Source organism: Bubalus bubalis, chromosome 14 (assembly GCF_019923935.1).
Source record: "Bubalus bubalis isolate 160015118507 breed Murrah chromosome 14, NDDB_SH_1, whole genome shotgun sequence".
In the NCBI taxonomy this organism is placed as follows: domain Eukaryota; kingdom Metazoa; phylum Chordata; class Mammalia; order Artiodactyla; family Bovidae; genus Bubalus; species Bubalus bubalis.
The window spans coordinates 71,113,100-71,125,722 of NC_059170.1; the positions used below are offsets into that span (position 1 = coordinate 71,113,100).

General features: G+C 42.7%; 1 protein-coding gene across 1 annotated transcript in view; it reads left to right on the forward strand.

Moving 5' to 3' along the window:
- Positions 1 to 12,623, forward strand: part of ITIH5 (inter-alpha-trypsin inhibitor heavy chain 5) — a 90,200-nt gene that overhangs the window by 19,775 nt on the left and 57,802 nt on the right. The window contains exons 3-4 of the mRNA XM_006078065.4: positions 10,718 to 10,881; positions 12,082 to 12,183. Coding sequence (XP_006078127.3) covers positions 10,718 to 10,881; positions 12,082 to 12,183 — 266 coding nt within the window. The remainder of the gene's footprint in view (positions 1 to 10,717; positions 10,882 to 12,081; positions 12,184 to 12,623) is intronic.

Here is a 12,623-nt window from a genome sequence, read left to right on the forward strand (position 1 = left end):
CTCAGCCAAATACAGACACATTTTACGGACAAGAAAATGAGTCACTTATCCAGGATTACGCTTTCCATAAAAGGTGATCGAACAAGGCTTTTGAGTCCCAACAGCCTGGCTTCTGAGTTTGTGCTCATCACTAATACACCCAACTGCCTTCTCACCTGAATGCATTTGTTTCTTCTTATTTTCACTCAGCAGTGCCTCAGCTGGCCTACATCTGTCCCTTCTCTAATGATGAAAAATATACCATGTCGTTGGCACACCATAGCTTATCAAGCATTCTACTATCGAGCTTTCAGTATGGTTTCCATTTTTTTGGCCTCTGTAAATGCTGCTGCAAAAACCTTTTTGCTTTTTCTCGTAAGTAGATGCTTTTAATTCTGTGACCAAGATTTTCAATAGGAGGGTTGCTGGATCAAAGTGCACATACATTTTTAAAAATTTTGATAGATGTAGTCAGACTAGTTTTTGAATACTCCTAGTACTTTCTGTCTTAATTCCATTTCTATCAGCAATGACGAATATGCACATTTCCGCCAGCAATGATAGAATTACTCTCTTTGATTTGTCAGTCTCTGAAATATAAAGTGACATCAGTCCTTCAGTGTGTATTCCCCTGACTTATGAGTTTGGATTTTTCTCCATACAGAGTTGTTCTTCCATGAATTGTTTTTCAGGTCCTGCAGCCATTTTTCTACTGTGATTTCTTTTCAAATTTTTCTTGTTGCTTAGTCCCTAAGTCATGTCCAATTCTTTGTGACCACATGCACTGTAGCCCACCAGGCTCCTCTGTCCATGGGATTTCCTAGGTAAGAATACTGGAATGAGTTGCCATTTCCTTCTCCAAGGGATCTTCCTGCCCAGGAGTAGAACCCGTGTCTCCTGCATTGGTAGGCGTATTCTTTATGGCTAACCCACCAGAGAAGCCCTGTTTTGTGATTTTTATGTCCTGATTGTCAGTATGGGCTTCCCAAATGGTGTTAGTGGTAAAGAACCCATCTGCCAAGGCAGGAGACAAAGAGAAATAGGTTTGATTCTGGGTCGGGAAGATTCCCTGGAGGAGGGCATGGCAACCCATTCCGATATTCTTGCCTGAGAAATCCTGTGGACAGAGGAAGGAGCCTAGCAGGCTACATTCTATAGAGTCGCAAAGAGTTGGACATGACTGAAATAACTTAGCATGCACGCATGCACTTATCAGTATGTGGGCGATCTCCGTGTGTTTGGATACTCTGTATTCTGAATTGGAAGAGTTCTTCCCTAAATCTGTCATTTGTCTATTAACTTTGTTTATGAAATATTTGTCGTTATAAAGGCTTTAAGTTCCTGAGTAATAAATAAGTTTATCTTTTCTTATTTTCATTCGTAGTTACAAAGATTTTCTTGACCTTTTGACTGTTTCATATAATCTCTCAGATTTTTCTCTAGAAATCTAGGAATGTTGAAAGCCTCTCTTTAACAAGTATCATATAAATTTGTTAATGTTGACTTAATTTACCCATCCAGACAGTACCAGAATGATCTTTCCAGCATGGGTCTGGTGCATCACTGTCTTTTACAAATGTCTTCAGTGGCTTTGTGGTTTCCCTGGTGGCTCAGGGGTAAAGAAGCCACCTGCCAATGCAGGAGACTTGGGTTTGATCCCCTGGGTCAGGAACATCCCCTGGAAGAGGAAATGGCAACCCACTCTAGTATTCCTGCCTGGAAAATTCCACGGACAGAGGAACCTGGCAGGCTACAGGCCATGGGGTCGCAAACCAGTTGGACACGACTTAGTGACTAAAATGAAAGCAAAAAAATCAGTGACTTTGTATCATGTGTAGGATTAACTATGAAGACGTCTAAGCCTACCTGGCACCCAACCCCTGCTCCGTGATCTGGCTCCTGCCTGGCTCTGTAGCCTTAGTTTACCCGAAGTTTCCTTGTATTTCACGTTCTAGCTGTGCCACACTAATCCGAACGTTCTCTACTCTGATTAATGAAGAGGATGTGGTGGCAACAGCTGGGAATGTCCTATCACTCCCAGCTCATGGACCCCCCACCCCCCTGGGACACGCTTTGATTTTATTCTGAATTAATTAGATACCCTTTTAAGGAAGCGCTCTGCTATCACAGATACCAACAGTGTTTACCTTTTGAAAAGCAGGAGTATCTTTTTGTTGGAGTCTCCTTGGTGCTTCACAACTACTGGCCTGGTTTTCCTAGAATAATTCGCTGTCATACTTTAACCTCCCAATGGCAGAGTCATGTCTTAGCATCCCCTTTGTAGCAGAGATTCTAAAATTTGCAGCAAAGATTTGTTTTGAGCGGATGTGGTGAGACACGCCGACACAGAATTGACCATCAGGAAGGAGGAGGTTTACATTCACAGGTCCCCAGGGACGAGTGGCACGCAGGGCCACGTGGAGAAGCACCAGGTCACTCGGGGCAGCAGGGTCAGAGGGGAGAGCATGGCCAGGAGCCTTTATTGAGGTTTTTGCAGGAAGGAATTGATGAATCAGGTTAGGTGTGCCGAGTAACCGTAGGACTGGGTGCTGGTTTAGTCACTCATTGTGTCCAACTCTTTGTGACCCCATGGACTGTAGGACTGGGTAGCTGAAATAATTTTGGCAAGCTCTGGGCTACAGCATCTGGCCATGGGGTGATTTGGCACAGGGGGAATATTGGCTGGTGTGCAAGGGCTTGGCAAAGTAGGTGGCTGGGTTGGGGGTGGTGCTGTTACTGATTGGTTGTATCTTGAAGCTGTGCTCACAGGGCAACGTTGGCTATCTCCAGGAATCAGCTGACCCTGGGAGGGGCGGAGTAACCTCTCCAAGATCAAATCCCCAAATGCCGGAGCATCAAGAATATAGCAAATACTATAACAACGTAAAAGTGATGTCCTGTGAATCAGGCACACAATCCCTACTGCTACCCCAGAAGACAAATGGAAAGGACATACAAAGGGCCCACCCCACCCCTACTGCCACCAGCATAACTCAATTGCATACTCAGCAGAAACCTACCTCTTCTATTGTATTAAGTTTTTTAAAAAATATTTATTTATTTGACTGTGTTGGCACCTGGGATTTTTCATTGCAGTACACAGGCTCAGTTGCCCCTTGGCATGTGGGGTCTTAGTTCCCTGACCAGGGATTGAACCCACATGCCCTGCGTTGGAAGTCAGATTCTTAACCACTGGACCACCAGGGAAGTCCTTGTCTTATTAATCTTTAAAATTACACTCAGCCTAAACATTCACTTTTTTTCTTTAGAAGGTAATGTCAATATAGGGCTTCCCTGATGGCCAAGTGGTAAGAATCTGCCTGCAATGCAGGCGATGTGGATTTGATCCCTGGGCCAACAAGCTCCCTTGGAGAAGGAGATGGCAACCCACTCCAGTATTCTTGCCTGGAGAATCCCATGGACAGAGGAGCCTAGTGGGCTATAGTCCACGGGGTCGCGAAGAGTCAGACACAACTTAGTGACTAAACAACAACAGCAACTATGTCAGTATACACAGCTAATAAAATGTAGTAACAAGCACTTTATAATCTATAAAAATGACCTATATACTAATATTTGTGTGCTGACTACAATCCCAGTTTTCAGTAATTTAATTTTTCTGTGGTATTTCTAAGTATTAAAACATTACTGTTTTTCTTGGTGTTAAAAAAAGGGATATAGAAAAGAAGAAAATACAGTCAATTGAGCAGGTAGCATGGTTCTGGCACTTTTACTTCGCTGAAAGCTAGTAATGTATGTATCTGTCTCCCTACTCCCAACACTGGCCATCTTGGTTCATCTTTAAAATTTTTTTTTTTTATTTTTTGGCCACAAAAACATGAGTGAGTCGTTTATGTTTTTAAACGACTCACGTGGGCATGCAGAATCTTAGTCCCCGATCAGGGACTGAAACGTCATCCCCTGCACCGGAAGGTCAGAGTCTTAACCGCCAGACCGCCAGGGGAACTCCATCATGGTTTATCTTAAGAGATTATAGAATTTTTTTTTTTCTGAACAAAGGTGGTAATTGCCTGTTGTGTTTCCTCTCTAAACAAAATGAAATATCACGCCATAGAATGTATTACTGCAAATAGGCAATTCAGAGCTGATGACACCCTCTGTCTACAGAGGGGAAATTATTTCCCCAAGGTGGTAAATATAGTCCTCAGGGAGGTGCCGTGTCTGGAGGTCTTCTGCTTCATGTAATAGCAGCATGAATTTTTTCTAGATAAGAAGAAGCATTAAAAAAAAGAAGCAGCAGCATTGAGGTTTATTAATAGTTAAGATCTCTGGACTTGGGGATTCCCTGGTGGCTCAGATGGTAAAGAGTCTGCCTGCAATGCGGGAGACCCAGATTCAATTCCTGGTCTGGGAAGATCCCCTGGAGAAGGAACTGGCAACCCACTCCAGTATTCTTGCCTGGAGAATTCCATGGACAGAGGAGCCTGGCAGGCTACAGTCCACGGGGTTGAAAAGAGTCAAAAACGGCTGAGCAACTTCAGTTTCCTCTCTGGACTTGGAGTCAACCAACTGCCAACCTCCATCAAGTGAGGGGAGCGGATGAGGTGGTTTCTGAGCTTCTCTTCCACCTCTGAGATGATTTATTCTAGTGGTTGAGGAAGAATTGTTAGCCCAGAATAAAACAGCAGGAGGATAACCCTCTGGGAAGCGGCCTGGCTTCTGGCACTGCCCGTGGCAGACACTCCCGGTCACCTTTCCAATTGGCATCGTGGGTGATTTGGGATGTCTTCTGTGTGGCTTGATCTTAAACGGCTCACATGAGTCACACGGAAACCTCTGATCCCTGACTAATTAAGACCCTCCCTGCCTCAAAACACTTTTCCATCTGTTTAGCTTTTGTAGGAAAAAATAATGAAGAAATAATTATGTCACAGGAAGGCTTGGTTTCTGCCCACATTCCTAAAGAAAATACTGAGTCGAATACAAATATGGAAAGCATGTTGGATTTTTAAGCACTGTGCTTTGGCAGAGGTTGAGGCCACTGTTTTATATCCTTTCTTCTACGACACATTTTTGTAAACCTCTGCCATTCCAGGTTCTGTGCTTGTCCTTGGGGTGGTTCACCCCCTCACAATTTTATGTACCTGGCCAATATTCTTCACCCCACGCGCCCTCCTCTCTAACTAAACTGCTCTATTCTCATGCCAGGAATGGGCTCTGGTTTATTCTTGTTTCTATGTCTTTTACGTTTCTAGAATTTCTTCTTGTTCTCTTTCACTCCATACAAATTCTATATCTCTTTAAAAAGCTTTTTCTTACTCCTACGGTCTTCACCGTTTTTCTCTTCCTTCTGGACTGTGGAAAGTCTTCTAACCAATAAATAAATACATATGCCTCCTTGTATCTTCCTGTGTTTCTTCCTATTGTTTTGCGCTTTCTTCCCCCCTGTGCCTTGAGAGAACAGATTGTATGTTAATATTTCTTCCTGATCCATCCTAGAATGTAGAGTTGCACTTAAGTAAATACTACTTCTTACCATTTCCTGTTGGGGGGATATATATTTTTCTTTAATTGTTCGAGATTCAGAAAATTCAGTTTTGTAATTGGTTTTGATTTTGACTCCATGCTGAGAGCTGTGCATGAAAAAAAAAAAGAAAAAGGTCACGAGCCCTCTTTTCCATGTGTTTGCAGTCCAAGAGGGGCAGGGAAAGCTTTCGGGGATGGGGATACAGGAGTGCATAATTGATGTTAATGGATTTTCAGCAGACAGTGCCATCACGGCCAGACAAGGGGTATTCGTGTCAATAACACAGCCTCCTGTGGGAAACCAGTAACAAGGCAGGTGCAGAAACACTAAAATAGTTTCTTGAAACTTTTTTCAGCTCATCTTTTGGGGCCATGAGCCATGAACTGTGCTTTGTCACATTTTAGTCGCAGTGAAATTCTAACTGATCATTATCTCATAAATGAGAACAAATCAGTGTGACATCAAAGATAGTCTCAAGGGTACCGAGTGTAACCGATCTTTCATTACATCAGAAACAGTACAGGGCAGAGACCCTCTACAAAAGAAGCTCAGCTTTGTTTGGAATGCTAGAATTGTCCTCTGCTTATCAAAGACGTAAACTTAACAAGATTTTTTTCTATGTTAGTACTCAACTTTTGTGTAAAGAAGTGATAAATTGATAAGAAAAAAATGGGGGGGGGGATGTCAGAAGATGCCACCACTGCAGAAGGCATTCAGCTCCCTGCTCTGTCTGGAGTGCTCATGATCTGATGGGGTGATAACAATGAGGTTCACAGGTAACTTTTAAATCAGCGTTGTATTTACGATGTTTTGGCAGTTTTGTATTTTACTGGCTGTCTAACAGTGACCACTGTGAAAGCCTTGAGCGGCCAGCTTCTGCAATCCTTTAGCAGAAGAGGCAGGATTGGAAGTTAGGGACTCCCGATACTTTCGCTGGGTTTTGTTTAAAGTATCGTTAAGACTCTGACTATTTTTTAGAGCAGTTTTAGGTTTAAACCAAAGTTGAGAGAAAAGTGCAGATTTCCTATATACACCTACCCTGACACAGGCATCACCTCTCCTATCGTCACCATCATTCTCTAGAATGGGACATTTTTAACCAAGATGAACCTGTATTCGCCCATCATAATCACTCAAAGTTTATAGTTTACCTTAGGGTTCACTCTTGGTGGTGTACATTCTATGGGATTGAGCAAGTGTTTAATGACATATATCCATCATTATTGGAGCTTCCCAAGTGGCACTAGTGGTAAAGAACCCACCTGCCAATGCAGGAGACGAGGGAGATGTAGGTTCGATCCCTGGGTTGGGAAGATCCCCTGGAGGAGGGCACGGCAACCCACTCTGGTATTCTTGCCTGGAGTATCCCATGGACAGAGGAGACTGGTGGTCTACAGTCCATAGGGTCGAACAGAGTCGGACACAACTTAAACGACTTAGCATGCATCCATCGTTATCATATCAAAGGAGAAGGGGGCTGTAGAGGATGAGATGGTTAGATAGCATCACTGATTCAATGGACATGAATTTGAGATTCCCTGGTGGCTCAGATGGTAAAGAATCCTCCTGCAATGAAGGAGACCAGGGTTCGATCCCTGGCTTGGGAAGATTCCCTGGAGAAGGGAGTGGCTCCCCATTCCAGTGTTCTTACCTGGAGAGTTCCATGGACAGAGGAGACGGGTGGGCTCTAATCCACAGGGTCACAAAGAGTTGGGACATGACATAGCAACTGAACAACAACAACAAAACTGAGTGTCTTCACTGCCCTAGAAATCCTGAACTCGAGTGTTCACAGACTGCCCCTCCCTGCAATAGTTGTACTTTTGCCGTTTCCAGAACGTTGTAGGGTTGGAGTCATATAGTATGTAGCCTTTTCATATGGACTTCTTTCATTTAGGAATATGCATTTATGGTTCTTCTGTGTTTTTTTATGGCTTGATAGCTCATTTCTTTTTACTCTGGATTTCTTAGGTCCCCCTGTGTGACTGGAGGCAAGTACCCTATCCTGATCTTACATTGATTAAGTGATGGGATTGGACTTGAGTTTCTTCTTTTTTTCTTCATATTTGTCTTTGCAGCTTACACTATAACTTCTTCATTTTAGGGGTGTTTCTAATATGCAGAAGTCTAGTTCCCAAAACAAAACCAGTAAAATGTGTCATGATGAGACAGAGCGTAGAGTTTGGAATAATTAACCCAATATCTAAATGCAGCTCAAGGGCAACTCCCAACTAAAGCAGGGTTGTAAACTCAAACATCTAAAGAGACAAAGAGGGTGTGCAGTTTTTACTGTTGTATCAAATTCTCTCCAGACACCGTGGCATCATGCAGCAGATTTTGTCCTAAAGAGACCAGATGTACATAAAGAATATTTTGTTGTCAGTTATTCCTGATTTCAGGAATAATTTCTTAAAATCCAAAGCTTTATTCCTTACTTTTGGCTTTGCTTTATATTCTTGGATCTCAAAAGAAGACATAATTTTGGTGATTTATTCAAGCCCTCTCAATTTATATTGTTGTTTAGTTGCTAGGTCGTGTCCGACTCTTTGCAACCCCATGGACTATAGCCCACCAGGCTCCTCCGTCATGGGATTTCCCAGGCAAGACTACTGGAGTGGGTTGCCATTTCCTTCTCCAGGGGATCTTCCCGACCCAGTGGTCAAACCCATGTCTCATTCTTGACAGGCAGTTTTTTTACTATGGAGCCACCTGGGAAGCCCTCTCAATTTAGAGATATTATAAAACTATAACAGAAATACATGAAGTGTCATCTAGCAATATTACTTTTAAAAAGTGTTTCTCAAACATCAGAGTCCCTTAGAGGGCATGTTGAAACATAGATTGCTGGCCTGGCCCCTGAGATTCTTGCTCTGAGTTTGGGGTGGAGTCCGAGAAACTACATTTCTTCTTCTAAAATTTTTTATATTTTAATCAGAGGATAATTGCTTTACAGTGTTAGTTTCTGCTGTACAAGAACATGAATCAGCTGTATGTATACATATATCCCCTCCCTCTTGAGACTCCCTCTGACCCTCCCGGCCCACCCCTCTACTCATCACAGAGCACCAAGCCGAGCATCCTGTGCTATTCAGCAGCTTCCCACTAGCTGTCTGTTTCATGCATGGTAGTGTATATGTGCAGGCTAAGTCGCTTCAGTCGTGTCCGACTCTTTGGGACCCTATGGACTATAGCCCACCGGGCTCTTCTGTCCAAGGGGAATCGCCAGGCAAGAATACTGGAGTCGACTGCCATTTCCTCCTCCAAGGGATCTTCCCAACCCAGGGATCAAACTTGCTTCTCCTGGGTCTCCTGCATTGACAGGTGGATTCTTTACAGCTGAGCCACCAGGGAAGCCCAGTACAGTATATAGGTCAAGGCTAATCTCTCAATTCGTTCCACCTTCCCCTTTACCCACTATGTCCACAAGTCCCTTCTCTGTGTCTGCGTCTCCATTCCTGCCCTGCAGATAGGTCATCAGTACCATTTTTATAGATTCCACATATATGTGTTAAAGTTTCTGCATTTTTAACAAAAGTTTCTGGGTAATACTGTTGTTGCTGATCTGTGGACCACATCTTGAGAACCATTGTTTTGAAATAATTCCTTCTCAGACCAAATGAGAGAACTTCTTTTCTTTTTAGGTGTAAATCTTTCAAATGCAGTTAGATTTTTTTTTTCTACTTTAAGTTCAGCCACCGGATGCATAGTCTCCAAAACTCTGCCTTCAACCCTGCCCCTACTCTGGCTTGGCTCAATGCTTGTGATGAAGACACTTTGCTGAAATTATAATACAATGAGATAGAAGCATATACACATATTATGGATGCACAGAGAACAGTGAATAATTTTAACCAGCTTTTAAATTTGCACTTTATAGCCACTGGCCTTTATCAGAAGCTTTAGGGATAAATGTAATTAGCATACACTTTCCTTTTGGGGGGTTCTAATTCCCCAAATACTTTCTTGAGCTCAGTGTTGATTCTCATTGTATAATAGTGGGATTGTCATCTGAATGGAAAAACCCCACAGTATAGTTTCTGTAAGTGGATATTGAAATTAATTTGGAAGTATGAGAATTTCTTTAGGCATGCTGTGATCTTGTGATCAATTCAGTGATCCTAGAAATGTGATCTAAAAATTTATAAAAGTGTTATGTGCTTCACATATTTATAAAATTCCAATAATTTATTAAATTCTTTAAGCAAAGTTAACTCTGTTAAATTGGAAAACTTGCATGTGTCTGTTTTTTTTTTTTACAGTTAAAAAAGTTTTTTTTTGAAGTAGATTTACAATGTTGTGTTAGTTACAGGTGTACAGCAAAGTGATTCAGGTATATACATGCATATATCCGTTCTTTCTCAGATTCTTTTCCCATATAGATTATTAGAGAGTATTGAGTAGAGTTCCCTGTACTCTGCAGTAGGTCCTTGTTGATTATCTGTTTTATACATGTGTGTGTGTGCTAAGGCGCTCAGTCGTGTCTGACTCTTTTGTGACCCCATGGACTGTAGCCCTTCAGGCTCCTCTGTCCATGGGATTCTCTAGGCAAAAATACTGGAGTGGGTTGCATGCCCTCCTCCAAGAAAATCTTCCCGACCCCGGGATCAAACCCAGGTCTCCTGCATTGGCCAGCAGGTTCCTTACCATTAGTGCCACCTGGGAATCCCTATTTTATACATAGTAGTGTGTATATGTTGGGTTTCCCTGGTGGCTCAGCTGGTAAAGAATCTGCCTGCAATGCGGGAGACCTGGATCCAATCCCTGGAGAAGGGAAAGGCTGCCCACTTCAGAATGCTGGCCTGGAGAGTTCCATGGACTGTATAGTTCATGGGTTCGCAAAGAGTCGGAAACGGCTGAGCAACGTTCACTTTCATTTTCATGTATATGTTAATCCCAGTCTCTAATTTATGCATCCTACTGGGTTCATTTCTTAAAGCTGGGCTAAGCAGGTTGTTTCTCTGTCATGTGCTTGTTGTTCAGCTGTGGTTTTCTTACAAGTGAAGGGGGAAATCACAGGAACTCAGGACAAGACAAAGAAAGAAATCAATCACAAGTTCAAGGACTCCCAAATTGAAGATGATTTTCTCTTACAGAAAAAAAAGACCACCCCTACCCCCAAATGGTTGACTCATGCTTTTGTGGGCTATGTGTGTGGAAAATACTGTGTTTTTTAAAAACTGAAGTATAGTTGATTTACAGTGTTGTGATTCTTTCAAGTGCACAGCATACTGTGTGTTTTGATTCCAACAGAAAACCAAACCCTTGATGACGGAGTTCTCAGTGAAGTCGACCATCATCTCCCGTTACGCCTTCACCACAGCTGCCTGCAGGATGCTCAACAGAGGCTCTGAGGACCAGCAAGTCACGTTTCAGATGCAGATTCCAGCTGCAGCTTTCATCACTAACTTCACTGTGTAGGTGAACCCTGGAATGAAGATTTCTCTGTAGAGTGGTCAGGGGGAGCCTGAGATGCTGTGAGGACCACAGCCTTTGACCCAGAGAATATATAAATTCTCAACCCAAAGGACTGTCCATGGGAAAGAAGGTTGATTCCCTCCCCTCTGCCTTCTTCTTTCCATCCCCATTTCCCCCTTCCTCTTTTTTATTATCTCTTCTTCCGTCCCCTTCATTTCCTCTTTCTTTCCCTCCAACAAATGGCTCCCCACCCCGGGCCAGGCACACTTCAAGGTGATCAGTCTACTTCTTTGAAAAAGATGAGTGTTGCTCTGCTCTAGAAATTCCTCTGGGGAGAACAAATAAGCAAACAGATGAATAATGAGATTGCCTTCAGACAGTAGTGAGTGCTATAGAGACGACAAGTAGGATTGAGGGGGCTCTTTTTGGTCGGGAAGTTGGAGAGGTGGCTCAGAGGAGTCAGTGTTGAAGCTGACATCTGAAGGACCAGCCAGCATGATAAACCTTTGATAACTAAATACCATATATTTCTTCTTTTCACCTGAACTAAGAGGTAAAGAGATGCAAAATAGGTGTGTGGGTTTAATTTTAGGTCTGGGCAGGATTCTAGTTGGTGCATCTTCTTGGAAGTTTGTTTGAGCAGGTCTTCTGTGTCCCTCCTGGAGAATCAGAAACACCATGGGTTGGCTTTTAACACGTAGACCTGTTGAAATTTGCCCTAGAACGAAATGAGTGGTGCAAGGGTAGTGCCCTAGTCTGGAATGCATTCTCAGTGCCTACCCAAGAGGTAAACAAAAATATTTTCTAGGGTTGTCATGGTTATGAGCTCCATGCTTGAGTTTGTCTTGGCAATCTGGCAGCACAGCTGTCTCTCTTTTTTTCTTTTCAATTAAACATTTTACTTTGTATTGCGGTATAGCCAATAAACAATGCTGTGATAGTTTCAGGAGAACAGTGAGGGGACTCAGCCATACATATACAAGTATCCATTCTCCCCCAGACTCTCCTCCCTTCCAGGCTGTGACATAACATGGAGCAGAGTCCGCTGTTCTATACACTAGGTCCTTGTTGGTTCTCCAGTTTAAATACAGCAGCATGTACATGTCCCCTCCAAACTCAACTATTCCTCCTCCCATCCCTCCCCCCGACATCCATAAGTTCGTTCTCTTAAGTCAACACAGCTGTCTCTTGTGTTTCAGGCTTATTGGAGACAAGGTGTATCAGGGAGAAATTACAGAGAGAGAAAAGAGAAATGGTGATAAGGTAAAAGAGAAGAGGAATAAAACCATAGAAGATAATGGGTAAGTACCATTGAATTCAAGAATTAAAAGTCCACTACAGCCAAGTGTCAAGTTTTCTACCTCTTTGACTTCTCATCTTGTTTTCACCCTGTTTCAAGGATTTATCTTTTTATTTTTACCATATTAATAATATATAATATAACTGGTTAACAATATAGTAGCTGAGGGTTTATGATCAAAAACCCACTCACCCCCATTTCCCAGTTCTCCTGTCCTAGAAAGATCCACTTCTGATATTTCTGTAGTTGTATTGTAGTTACCTCCCTTATTCTAAATATTATGATTGTTGTTCTTGTTCAGTCACTTAAGTCATGTCCAGCTCTTTGCGACCTCATGAAGTTCAGCACACCAAGCTTCCCTGTCCTTCACTACCTCCCAGAGTTTGCTCAGACTCATGTTCATTGAGTTGGTGGTGCCATTCAACCATCTCATCCTCTGCT